General features: G+C 32.1%; 2 protein-coding genes across 5 annotated transcripts; one reads left to right on the forward strand and one right to left on the reverse strand.

Annotated features, from left to right (window-relative positions):
- Window positions 1–317: 317 nt before the first annotated feature.
- LOC107943313 (golgin candidate 4) lies at window positions 318–7,775 on the forward strand. 4 transcript variants are annotated; one of them, XM_041106689.1, is made up of 16 exons: window positions 336–423; window positions 491–703; window positions 1,604–1,702; window positions 1,952–2,080; window positions 2,659–2,787; window positions 3,042–3,180; window positions 3,286–3,350; window positions 3,933–4,100; window positions 4,222–4,308; window positions 4,484–4,630; window positions 5,177–5,473; window positions 5,571–5,636; window positions 5,764–5,966; window positions 6,213–6,267; window positions 6,432–6,617; window positions 7,175–7,775. In XM_041106689.1, exons 2-16 carry the CDS (start codon window positions 491–493, stop codon window positions 7,481–7,483), a joined length of 2,292 nt encoding a protein of 763 aa, XP_040962623.1. In that variant the 5' UTR covers window positions 336–423; the 3' UTR covers window positions 7,484–7,775. The 4 variants fall into 4 exon arrangements, with proteins under 4 accessions (XP_040962624.1, XP_016732551.1, XP_040962623.1 ...); XM_016877063.2 differs by having other exon boundaries at window positions 2,671–2,787; XM_041106690.1 differs by having other exon boundaries at window positions 318–703.
- A 1,081-nt stretch (window positions 7,776–8,856) lies between these two features.
- Window positions 8,857–9,684, reverse strand: LOC107943312 (RING-H2 finger protein ATL67). The gene has a single exon (XM_016877061.2). The coding sequence runs from the start codon at window positions 9,580–9,582 to the stop codon at window positions 8,983–8,985; it is 600 nt and encodes a 199-aa protein (XP_016732550.1). The 5' UTR covers window positions 9,583–9,684; the 3' UTR covers window positions 8,857–8,982.
- Window positions 9,685–14,135: the final 4,451 nt, after the last annotated feature.

Here is a 14,135-nt window from a genome sequence, read left to right on the forward strand (position 1 = left end):
TGGCTTAAATTAAAACTTTCGAATAGTTGAGTAATTATTTTAAAACTTTTTATAATTAAATGACTAAAACGTAAACTTAATAACAGTTTAATAACCTTCGATGCAATTTTCTCTTTTATTGTTTTCAAAGAGGGGAGAGGAAAGCCGCTACGAAATTTTTTTTGGCGTAAAATTTCAACCTCGGATATTATCAAAAAATAAAAATAAAAATAAATCGGATATAAACGGGCCAACCCGAACGGACCCGTTTCAGGATCCGCCCAATTGATCTTGACCGGTACTGTTTAAGCATACATTAATTAACCCTTTTATTTCTTGTTTATATATCTGCAAAAATAAAATAAAAAACATTCTAAATCCTCAAAACCGTTGTTCAAACGTATCGGTTATTTTTTGCCCTAATTTCATCGAAGAAAATCTCAGGTATTTTTGAAATCCATCTACGTTTTTTTTTATTTTCCACGAATTTGATTTGCGGGAGCTTTGGAAGATGTGGAGTTCGATTGCGGATTTGAAAGAGAATTTGCATAAGATCGCGCTTGATGTATACGACGATGAGGACGAAGAACGCGAGATCTACGGTTCAGGGAATGGAGATCATTCGCCATTCTTTGATAGAAGGAACTCTCATAGGTTTGCCCATTCAAAGCCCGTTTCTGTCTCTCCGATCGCTAATGGAACCGATTCGCCGATAAATTCTGAGGTATTATTGCATTTAGTTTTCGCGCTTGATTTTTGTTTAAATTAATGTTTGGCTCCTCTTAGTTTGGAATAAATTCAGCTTGTTTTTTTGATGCATTTGTAGAATTATGGAATGATTTTAGTTCACACTACAGTTTGAGTTCGCGAATGAGTGAACAGTCTCTATTAATTGAGGATATTAGTGTCGATCTTTTATTAGGGATATATATCACATTTGATAGTTTGAGTAGGTAATATTTTGTCCTTTGGCAATTTGGAATCAAGCTTTGGGAAGTGATAGCTTAAGCCTGAAGCTACTCTGTAAACACCTAGTGGTAGATCCAAAACTTTGACTTGATGAATTCAATTTCCAAAGATTTATTGCTTAAACTTTTATATATATATATATCTTGGTGAGGTTTGAAGTTGTTGATAACATGAAATAGTGCTGAGATAGTTCAAGGATCTTTACATGGATGCATAGAACTTCTATTTGACGATTGTAAGTCTAACATGCTATACTAGCAACATTTATATCGGATTTGTTCTTGTCATCTTGGTGTTGATAGAGAGCCTCCTAGAACCCAAGTAGCTGAGTGTAATCTTTTCTAGTATTAAGATTTTCATATTTGCACAAGAACTAGTTAGAAAAACTTATTCAGGTTCATAATATGGTCTCTGCCATAATATTTGAAGAGCATTTGACTTTGGGTTGAATGTAACCTCTTTTAGGGCTTCCTAAGCTCCTCTTTTGGTGTCAGAGATGACTGTTTGCTTTTTGATTGAGTCAATTGTAGGCATGAATTTTTAGTCTTTAATCTCATGGACGTTACTTTACTAGTGGGCTTGGCATTTCTAGGGAATTTGTGGTATTTTACTTTTCATGCATGATAAATAAACTGTGTTATGATTATTTTTGTAGATTGAAAGATACAGAGCAGAAATTAAGAAGCTTCAGGAATCCGAGGCAGAAATTAAGGCTTTGTCATTCAATTATGCTGCTCTATTAAAAGAAAAAGAGGTATCTGATAGTTTTCGTATTGTTTGATTTAAAAATATCTTGTGCCAACTTGGTAGTTTACAATTATGACCGGTGATATATTTTATGGCAATAAGGGCATGCTGTGGTTGTTCTAGTTTATTTCCAGGATTGGTCTAAAATTCAGTTCTTACAAATGATAATAGTGCAAATAATTTACAGCTTTCTTCTAGTTTTTAAACATTTTCAAATGGCTTCTTTCTCTCTATTTGCCTTGCATTCCATTTCCAGGAGCAAATTTCGAGGCTGAACCAAGAAAATGGCTCATTGAAACAAAATTTGAATGCGACAAATGCAGCTTTGAGTGCAGCTAGAAGCGAAAGTTCCGAAGTATCTAGTAATGGAATTAATGCACCCAAGGTAGTTGCTACTCTCAGTTAGAGTTGTCTGAGGTTTGTTTATTGAGAAATCCTGGAATTAATGCATTAGGTTCTGCAATTCCGAAGGCATATGTAGTTCCATGTAATAAAGCAAACATAATGTGCTACTACTGAGTCTGCTGTTTCTGATTGCTTCTGTAACTAGAGAGAAGCAGGTCTGAAAAGGTTTTGTTGTATTATGTTTCATACCTCTGGCAACCTTGAACCTCCCAATAGGTGGATGCCACAGAAAGTTGAATGTGGAGATGAATCCTTGTTTGTAGAATGAAAGATTGGTCTTTTACTTCTTGTAACCTTGTGGTCTTGATGTCTCTCCTTCATAAAATGAGTTGGTTGGGATACTTGGATGGTTTGGTGGCTCAATTACATAACACGCGTGATATTAATTATTGAGCTTTCTTGTTGTGCTTGTACTGGAACATATATTTATTTCCACTGGATATGTTGTAAGTTTGTCTTGAATTATGATTCTGCTGCCACCAAGCCAGAAGTGACCTGCTATCATAATGTGCATGTCTCTGTCTGTTAAATCATTGTTTATTGGCTGATTGGCATTAGCCATTTCTCCAGGGAAATGGTGATCAGTCACCACACCAACTGCGTAAGTCGGCAAGTCTAGTAAAAAATCGTCATGGTGGAAACCAAATGTCCAATGGTCTTACCTCTAAACATGATGGAAGAGAAAAGGTAATGGCACTGTTTCCCCCCCTCTATTTTATTATAAGAGGCACTATTAGGATGTTGGAATGTAATTGGTGTTCACCTGGTAATGAAACCTTTTGCTGTTTTGCTTTTTCCCTCTTTTGTTTTAGGGGATACTAAGCTCTTTCTTGGTTTTTTCCATTTTATTCCAAAATAAAAATTTTCCTCTGTATTTCTAGTTGTTTCTTAAGATAACAGGTGGACTTGATGAAAATTTTATATATATGCATGCCTTCTAGGAGCTTGCAGATTTGCTGGAAGAGAAAAATAGGTCCCTGGAGGCAGTTCAAGCTAGTCATGAACAACAAATAAAGCAATTAAAGATGGAACTTGAAAAAGAGCGTGATAAACTAGTGAATGTACAGATGAGATTGCAAGGTATAATTTGTACACCTTGAGGACCCATTTATGATGCTTGCAATATCATCTGTTGTCAAGCAAAGGAAATATCATCTTTCTTCTTATTTATTGTAAAAATTCCAGAGGAGCACAAGCAGAATGAGTCTTTTCAGGAGGAGCTGAAGTTACTGAAATCAGAGAAGGATAAAGTAAGCTTCTAAATTGTTTGGTGTTGATAGATGTTATCATTGATTTGACTTTTTTAAATGACCTCGCCTCCACCCCTTCTTTTATAGCACATGATGGTTCCTCTGTTGAAAATTGCTTAATGTGTTTTCTTCAATTCAGGCAGTATTCATACACATTTACCCTTGATCATCAACATGGATAGCGATGATGACTTGACAAACTTTACGTGCTTTCTATCGCTTCAAATTAGCATGTTCCAATTGTATAATCTAGTTGCTGTACTTCATTTCTGTATTTTTAACATCAATCCCAGTATCTAGGGTCTTCCTTGAAATTATTATGTTTCTGTGACTTTTTGCATAATGTTTATTCAATATCAGCTAATTGTTTAGCTTGTTATCTGTTTGCTACTTTTGTATAATTGTGTCCTTCATTTGAATAGCGTTTGGGAGTTAGCAAATAATTTCAGTCTATGTTAGTTGAAGACCATTTTGAGTTCCTCATTTGTCCCCTCTAAAAGAAACATGCATAAACTCTTCTCTATTTTTCTTTCTCTCTGGATTTTAATTGTCAAATATTCTTACTTTACTGAGCATTGACAGACGTTCACTGAGTTGAGCAAATTACGCAGTGAATTGAATGGAAAAATGGTAGAAATAAGGCGTTTGCAAATGGAGTTGAATAGACAGGAGGATGAAAGTGCAGATGATACACAGGATAATTTAAAAAGAGCGATTGCCACCTTGGAGAAAGAGAACACTCATCTAAAGGTTGATACCTGCTTGCGTTGTTAATAGTTTCCATTTAAAGAAGTGTATTATCGTTGATAAATATTATATTGCTCCTTTATATTAACATCCTGCATGTACTTCCATTTGTATCCTCTCATAGATGGAGAAGAATGAACTTGAAGCTGCCCTGGAAAGTAGCAGGAAATCTTTAACTGGCAAGATCGATCCCAATGCTTCAGAGACTCTGGTAATATCCAGTTTGCTATGCATGAACCATATTCTCTGCAGGTGTCATGTGTGCATATGTTATGCATTGGCAAAGTTTGATTCATTATTGGTTATTGTTATATTTTCTTTGCTGAAACTTTTTATCTGCAGCATTTCAATTTTATCAATTCTTTGTGTAATATCTTTTTCTCCAGAAGTTAGATTCATCAGGAAGTTCTCCCCGGATGCAAGAAGTGGAACTATCACTGCAGCAAATGGAAAAGGATCTGAAAGAAACATGCCATGAAAGGGATAAGGCTTTACAAGAATTAAATCGTCTTAAGCAACATTTGTTAGAAAAGGTTGCACCCCCCTGAACTTTTATGGAGTTTTTGGTGAAAATTTAGTCTTACAAGTCTTCAAGTTTCACTTATAATGGCATCTGTCAAATTGTTTAGCATAGATTATGTGATGTTAAAAGGATTTCTTTGTTATTCTTGACTTGTTGATATTACAATATGACCACCTAGTAGAGTCTTGCATGCAACTGTAATTGTCTGGCCACTGTTTGTATATTTTACAAATATATAATGCCCTACCTTGTTACCATAATTCAACCCCCCTCGGGAAAAGAGCAAAGGAACTTTTATTAAGAAATGCAGTCTTGACCTTTTTAGCTTCTATGTATTTTTTGTTATATATTTATGTGGATGAGGATGTTGGGAACATGCCACCATGAGAGAAAACAGTAGTAGCATGGTTGTCTAACTTTAAGTTTTTAATAGGATCAACTTCAACTTTCTGTTTCCTCTGTTACATTCTATGAGGATCCTGTATATTTTAATGTGATTTCTTACAATTTCTGCAGTCAAATTAAACATGGTTTATCTTTCTGCGATATTTTCTAGGAATCTGAAGAATCAGAAAAAATGGATGAAGACAGCAAAATTATTGAAGAACTTCGTGAGAGCAATGAATATCAAAGAGCTCAAATTGCACGCTTGGAGAAAGCCCTGAAGCTGGCAATGGCAGGTCAGGAGGAAGCTAAGATGACAAACAACAACGAACTTCAGAAGTCTAAGGAAATCATAGATGATCTTAACAAGAAACTTGCAAACTGCATGAGAACAATAGATGCAAAAAATGTTGAACTACTAAATCTTCAAACTGCTCTCGGTCAGTACTATGCTGAAATTGAAGCTAAGGTAAGTAAATCTTTAGCGTTGTGTATGGACAAACACTCAAGATAGCACTGGCCAAAGACAAAACTTTGATTTAATGCTTTATATTGTTCTGTTATAGGAGCATTTGGAGCGAGATTTGGCTCTAGCTAGAGAAGAATCCTCTAGACTTTCTGGTCTTCTGAAAGTATGGTCTCCCTCCTTTCCTAGTTATTACACAGTTGCTTTCATGAGTTGGAATGTGGAAAATCATGTGTCTCGAGGTCAAGAGCTTTTCCCTTATTTTCCTTTCTGATCATACGTGCATTCTCCAGGATGCAGATCAACAAGCAGAATTATCAAAGAAGGAAAAGGAAGAAATTCTGGCAAAGCTTTTGCAAACTGAAAGAATGTTAGCAGAAGGGAAAGCAAGAGTAAACAAGCTTGAGGAAGATAACAGTAAGCTAAGGCGTGCTCTTGAGCATAGCATGACAAGGCTTAACAGAATGTCGATGGACTCTGATTATCTTGTTGACAGGTTAGCCTGTTTAGATGTTGAATCATATTCTTACTATGAGGAATTGTCTACATTTTAGAACTGGATTTAACCATTACCATGTTAACTGACACTAACTTTTGTCACAATTGAAATATTTGATTAATATTTTGTCAGTGGATTATTTATTTATTTATTTGAGTTTGAAACTGCTGTGGCTCTTTCTTTCTTTTTTTTAATGTTCTATGAATAACTAGAACGTTAATATTGCAACTGACTTTTTCGCAGGCGTATTGTGATCAAACTACTTGTGACCTACTTCCAGAGAAACCACAGCAAAGAGGTATAAAATGGTTCAAGTAATTATGTGACACAACTAGATAATGAAATTTCTCTATCCATTTCATTTTTGTGAGCTATTATTTGGTAATCGAGGCTGTGGCATTGATCTCTGCTAGACAAAACTATTGCTGTACTCTCCTACACTTACTTTCATATGAATTCCAGGTTTTGGAACTTATGGTTCGGATGCTGGGATTCTCAGATGAAGACAAGCAGCGGATAGGTATTGCTCAACAAGGTACTGGCAAAGGTGTTGTTCGGGGTGTTTTGGGTCTACCTGGTCGTTTGGTTGGTGGCATCTTGGGTGGAGGTTCGGCTGATGTACCTGCAAGTATAGCCCCTGATAATCAGGTGACTTCTTTTTTTCACCTTATTCAGAAAACGAGTGTCCAAATTCCCATAAACGATGTTTTTCTTATTTAGCCGTTTGTCATTTGTGGGAAGAAATGGGTCAAAATTGGTTTGGTGTTCCTGAACTAGTAGTATCAGTAATTTCACTTTGCCCCATTTACTCAAAATATGGGCAAATTAGTCTCTGTACATTAGATCAAAGAGATCTTTTTTGTTAAAAATTTCATTCATTCGTACTGTCAAAAACTGGCGTGACTAGTGAAATAACCTGACCACGTGTATCTCATGCTAATGTACAAGGATCAGTCTTTTACAGTAAAAATGGGTGGAATTTTTCAGAAAGATTAGTTAGGGCAAGATGCAATCAGACTCCTAGTACAGGAGCTTCCGTGGTACTTTTACCAGTAGTCTCTGAAAGAAACCTATTACATTTTCACTATCCGTGACATTCAAGTTTACGTAGAATTCAAGATGCGTCAAAATGGGAAACAATCAAATGTAACTCAGCCTTGACTATTCCCAGTAACATGAACACTTGGATTTTTGTTTTTCCTCAGTCAATTGCAGATCTATGGGTTGATTTTCTACTCAAGGAAACCGAAGAACGAGAAAAGAGGGCGGAAGATTCTAGTAAATCCAATGAAGACCTTAATGGAAGAAATCCAAATGCTACAGGACCTACTACATCTGCGACTGACCAAACAACTGGCGGTTCTGGTTTCTCTAGGTCTAGTTTCTCTCCGAGCCCCACACCCTCAGTAGGAAATCTTCGGCAGTATGAGCATTCAGATTCTGAATTCTCGACCGTTCCCCTCACGACATCGGAAGGTAGTGGTCGTTTATCAAGATTACTACCAAAATACTGAAAGGGTTTTCTCGGATGATGTAATTATTCCAAAAGGTATAGTTTTCTTTATTGGATGTTGTAGCCAAGATGAGTTCTATCTTCAAAAGTCTTCGACCAATTCCTTCATATACTTGAAATAAAGATAAATTCCATTCATTTCTTGTAATAGAAATAATGGATATTGATGACAAAGAAATACTAGATGACAATAAATTTGTGGCATTTGATTTGTATTTTTGTTCCATTGTTGGCTATCTGGTATGATGGTATAAGGTTATTGATGATCAATAAAATTCACTATCCAACTACAACGATTGGACCAAATTACTATTACTACATTCTGGCTGGTGGATAACTGTTTAAGGTTTGATTTTAAAAATATATATATTCAAAGTCAGCTTATCTCTGTAAAGCAGTTCTAAATACCCAATTTTCCTTAAATTTTTCCTACATTTAAAATTTAATTTTCTATATTTTTAATTTTATTTTCATTTTGCTTTTTTGAAAACGTCATAAATTCCAATTTAAAAAAATACAAAAAAAATTATTTAATCACTAAATTATAGGTAAATTATTTTTTGTCACCCGATTATTGACACTTTTTAGTTAGTATAATAATAATTTTAGTCTACAATATCTGTATTTTTGTCAATTTAACCCTAATTATATATAAAATGATAAAAATTGAAATTCCTTTTAAAAATTGTAAACATTAAATTTTAAATAAAAGCATATAAAAAAATTAAAATAGATAAAGTGGGAAAATGAGGGAAAATTAATTTTAAATGTTGTCTCTATATTATTTGTATAAAAAGATTCAATACCCATTCTTTAAAAAAACATTAAGCAAAATTATTGATTCTCTGTTTTTTACATTATTTTTCTTGACATAGCTTTTTGTTATACAAGAAAGAAAGAAAAAAATCTATTTTTAAATAATTTAGAGTTTTTTAACCATTTTATATATAATCAGGGTCAAATTGACAAAAACTATAAAATTGATGACTAAAATTAGTATTATACCAACTAAAACAGCATCACTTAACAATTGAGCCATAAAAAAACAATTTCAAAAACTTTAGTTATTAAATTCTAACGTTTTTATTTAAGTGACCAAAATGAAAACTTATCTATAAATTAGTGACTAATGGTGAAATTTACCCAAAATTTTATTTGTGTATTTAGATTTCCAGGCGTGTAATATTGGTCCCATGAGCAAATTTTTTATTTTAAAGAAAACAAATAATCTAATTTAATAAAATTACGTTGACGTCTTCTCAATTGGATTTTAATTAGATTAAAAGAGCAGAAAAATGAATTCTTAAGATTAAAAAAATAAAGGGACTAAATTTTAAATATATGAAAAGTATAAAGACTGAAACCAAAATTATACCAAATCACCATTCATTAAGCAAAAAAAAAAGTATCCACGACAAAAAAAACAAAAAAACAAATTTCCACACTGGAAAAAAATTGAAGAAAAAAAAAAGAAAAAGATGGTAACCCAAAAGCCAAAAGTCACCACCTCCTCCGATCAGCATCGTACTGAGACAAAGGTACAACTTCCGACAAAGGCGTAGAAATCGGTGTCGGAAGCGGTGAGTTCCGACAAACAGGACAAGACCCATTAAGTTTCAACCAAGCATCAATACAAGTTACATGAAAACAATGCCTACATTCAGGCATCATCCTCAACATCTCTGATTCTCTATACTCACACAAACATATCGAACAAATGGTGTTCCCAGCACTAGAACCCGTCACCTCCACCGCCGTAGACACCTCCTCTTTGCTGAACCGGAACTTGGGGTAAGAGTTTATGACGGCACGATCAAGCCCAAAGACGACGACGTTTTCTTCGTCGTGTTCATGGTCTTCTTCGCCGATGAAAACAATCCTGGGGAGGACGATACCGTTGGAGTTGGAGGCGGTGGGTGTTGAAATGGGGTTGGGGGAAATGGCACGAGGTGGAAGGGGCGAGGAAGAGCGGAAGCAAATGTAGGAAGCGAGGAGGAGAGTGGAGAGGAGGAGGAGGAAGCCGAGGGCGACGACGATGGCGTAGCCGACGCCTAAATTGGTGGTGAGATAAGTAGGGGATGAAAGGGGAGGGGTTGCCATTTGAAGGGAAAGGGAGAATCCATTTGGGGACTAAAAAAAAACACAGAAGACAAAAAGAAGAAGAAGATTTGAGGAAGAGAAGGTGGGTAGATGAATGCTTTTGCTGCTGCATTTAATTTAATACTTCAGCTGTTTTTTTCAAGTAGAGCCCCTAATAGTAAGATTTCATTTAGCCTTTTTTTATTTAAAAAATAATAATTTCTTAAAAATTTATCTATTTCTATTTTTAAATACTAATTTTTATTCGTGAATATATGGTATGCCTAGTATGTCAAGTGTTACTATTTAATTATTCTGTCAGTTATATCAAGTTTTAAATGTACAAATAAATGAAAGTTTTAACAAAAAAAAAATCAATTTCCCTTTGATATCTAACATACATAGACCAGTTCATAATACTTTTACTACTTATAAAGATTAATCTTTTTGGAATTTGTGATACTTCTAATATTCATCCGATACTTGTGGGTAATAATTCATTTATTGTATGAAATCATTTTTTTGGAAATTGTATTTGATTTCAACTAGTTTCAAACTCAAGTTTGAGTTGAATCTGTAAATTAGAACAAGATCTCTCGATACCATTTTTCATATACAAGATTTTACTGTTGAATTGTTGAAATCCCTTTTTCATTACTCACATTTTACTATGATTCGATTTTAATCTGTACGTAAAAAAATTTGTGAGCACTAATTTTCATCTATAATACACAAACTCAAAATTGTAAGTTATGGGGTTTGAAATGCTATAATTGTAAGTTTTGTTTTTAAGGGAAAAAAAGTGAAAAGAGAAAAGGGTGCTTTTCTTTCTTTTGAAATCAAAGGTAGAGTTTTCCCTGTTTTTTTAATCTCTAAAAAAGGAAAAGTGTTGTAACCCAAATAAAGTATTTCCTTGGAAAACATTTCGAAAGTGGGGACATATACATACATACAGCATGCACCCTATGTCCCAAATATAAAATCCCAACGTATAAATTATAAATAGCAGGCTGAATATCTCATGTTGATTTTCCTTTTTCACGAATGATATTTCTTTTTATCATTGCTGATGGATTTAAGGATGGAGAAGGTTCATTTGACAGGTCAAGACTCTGAGTAGTTGTGGGAATTAAGAGGCTAGAGAGAGATTAGAGATACGAGTACAGGGTGATTGAACTTCATAGAGTTGTGTGTTCACTTTTGATTAGATGAATGTCGTAAAGTCTTGTACTGTAAGTTTTTCTTGTTAGGTTAATGATACAACTTGATATGACCCAATTATAGGGTGTGTGAATTTAAAAATATTTTTAGAGGAAGTCGAAATTGAATAATAATTTATTATTTTCTATCATTTTTGAAGGTATTTTTTTTGGAGATTAAAATATAATTTTATCACAAATTAAAATTTTTATCTGTATGTCCTCTTCAGATTTACCTCTAACGTAAATAATTGATGATATCGATCTTATCGAGTGAAATTATTAGTGATTTTTTCTTTAATGGGTTTAAAAATTCTTCAAATATCTTGTTTTATACAAGTAATATACTATAGATAGCTTACCTCTATGCATTCAAAGCCAGTAAGCAATAAACATTAGCCACCAGCTATTGCCTTAACTATTAGCCTTAAAATTGTATTAGCTGTGACCTAAACTAGACAGGCTCCACTTCAACAGGTTGTGTGATAGATTTTTAATGTACCAATTCAATTATGCATAGCTGCATTCCATGGTTATTAATTTTTTCCCTGTTAAAAAATTGTATTTTGTCATTTTTACTAAAAAAATGAATAAATTAGTCCATGTATGTTAGACTAAAGAGCAAACTGGTCATTTCTGTTAAAAATTTCATTCATTTTTACTGTTACAAACTAGTATGATTAATGGAACAACCAAACGTGTGCCTCATGGTTAATAGTAGAAATTGATAGAAAATTTAACTGAATGATCGATTTATTCTTTATCTAACATACAAAGACTAATTTATCTATTTTTAAATAAAAATAAATAAAATACAATCTACCTCTTAATACGAGAAACTCCATAATACTTTTGCCATCACAATCTTGTTAGGAAGAAATTAATGACCATTAATAAGATGATCAAAGTAAATTTGCAAAAAAAAACTTTAATCCCCAAAATGGGGTTTGATTGTATGAAAAAAGCACAACAAATTAACAAAATGGAGCTGTATTACAGTCTGATAGTTTATTCTTTTTAAGTCATGGGTTCGATGCTTCTTTAAAGGCTAAAAGCAAAGCATTGGCTCCCACTTTTTTCTTACACTTCCATCTACTTTAATACCACATTTTTCTTACTAATAATTATAAAAATAATTTTATTTATTTATACCAAATATATCAAAAGTTTTTAATTGAGTTGGTATCACGAGTCAACCAAGCACCAATTCATTGAGTAATGACTAAAATACCATCGATTTACAAAGTAAATTATATTATTTTGAGGGTGTTTCTATACTTTATATTAATTACTTAATTGAGTTGGTGCCATGAGTCAACCGAGCACTAACTCAGTTGGGTGATACTAAGATACAATTTTTACGAAGTAATATAATTACTTTGAGTATGTTTCTAGTCGTTTTATATCTTTTATATAAAAAATAAAAATGCTAAAACCCGAGTTCGGCCTGCCCGTATTAATTTTTTATATTAATTTCTATATAATTTTTAAATATATATAATACATCAAAAACACTAAAAACATTAAAATAAATATTTCCCAACAAATTGAATAAATTTAAAAAAAATGTATACTTAAATAATACTAGGATAGATGCAACTTAATAAGCAAATGCCTCTAAAATAATAACAAAATTAAGAATAAAACAAGTGTTATACAATATCCAAACAATAACAACAAAATAGTAGTAACATAATAGTAAAATGGTAGCAAAATAGGAAGAAAATAACAAGAAAATAGCACTAAAACAACAAAAAAAAAGTATTTTTTTGTCATTTTGTGAATTCGGGCTGGACCCGGGCTAAAAATGCCTTACCCGAGGCTCAATCTATTTTTTAAACGGTCCTTTTTTTTGCCTAAGCCCATTTTTTAGGCTTATATTTTTGCCCAAACCCTCTCATTTTTCGAGCGGGCCTTCGGGTTCGGCTGGGTGGACTGACCCATGAGCAGGTCTAGCTATGAGTCAACCGAGCACCAATTCAGTTGGGTAATGACTAAAATACCATGTTTGCAAAGTAATATAATTACTTTAAGTGTGTTTTTGGTCGTTTTATATCTTTTATATAAAAAATAAAAAAAATACATGAGATTTAAACTTAAGATATTATAGTTTTTAGAAAAGGTTAATTCAATTTTTAATTCAATTTTTTACAAAATATATTTATTACGTAATTCTATTTTTACCCACATTAGAGATGTTGTATAATCAAGTATTAAGTTAGATTGTTCTCTATAGTTTAGTCAATGAAAATATGTATATAATTTTTAGGGTTAATTTAGTCACTCTTTTATTTTAAAATTAGGAAGTTAGTCACCATACTTTAATTTTATACAATTTGATCTTTCTATTTTTATAATGTTAATAGTTAGTTTAAATAGGGATGAATCTAGAATTTTTTTTAGAAGGGTCCATAATTGAATAATAAATTTTTAAGAGATCAAAATATAATTTTATAATGTATTAATTTTTAATTTTATTAAATTTTAAGCGATTAAACATAATTTTATTTATTTTGAAGGGCCAAAATGTAATTTTACCATAAATTAAATTTTAATTTAATAATCTTATAAGCACTTAATTAACAATTTTCCATTTTAATATTTAGTTCATTGGTTTTTAATATTTTTATATAGTATTTTTAAGTAATTTTTTATCTAATTTAAATATAAAATATTTATTTTATATTAAAAAATTAATGAAATTAACCATAAATTAAATAAAAACAAAATTTCTGGCCAAAAAATTTTCATCGAATTAAATAGAAAACATTTAAATAATAATCGCAATAGCATTACATCGAATTAAACTAAATTGAACCCCACAGAATGGTTCGAATAGATTTTTGATTTTCTTGCTCAACCCTAACTAATTGTAATCAAAGTTCTTAGTTCTTTGGTAAATATACTTACACTTTATTTCGGGGTAAAGTAACATCTAGTTTCTAAATTTGATAATTTTTTTAAATTTAGTCCTTAAGCTTTTTTAGTCCACATTAGTCTTGAAATTTTGTAACTTTTTTCAGATATATGTGACAATGTGACGTTATGATATTGTGACATATCATCAATTATTAGAATATCACGTTGTTACATAAACCGAAATTGAAAAGAAAAAAAAACCAAATTCTAAAACTAATGTAAATTAGATTTAGGCGTCAAACTCCTTTCTCCTTTTTCTTTTGTTTTTGAAGAAATGATTTCATGTTAAATTCAAATCAGCACTTGATCTATCTTTCTATAAAAATTAAGTTAAATTATGCTATTAGTCCTTTTACTACACATAAGTTATAAATTTAGTCTTACATTTCAATTTGGTCATTTCTTATTTTTTTTAAATTGAAATTTTATTCTTGACCAAATGATAATTGTTAAATT

The sequence above is a fragment of the Gossypium hirsutum genome, chromosome D12 (genome assembly GCF_007990345.1).
Source record: "Gossypium hirsutum isolate 1008001.06 chromosome D12, Gossypium_hirsutum_v2.1, whole genome shotgun sequence".
Lineage (NCBI taxonomy): Eukaryota > Viridiplantae > Streptophyta > Magnoliopsida > Malvales > Malvaceae > Gossypium > Gossypium hirsutum.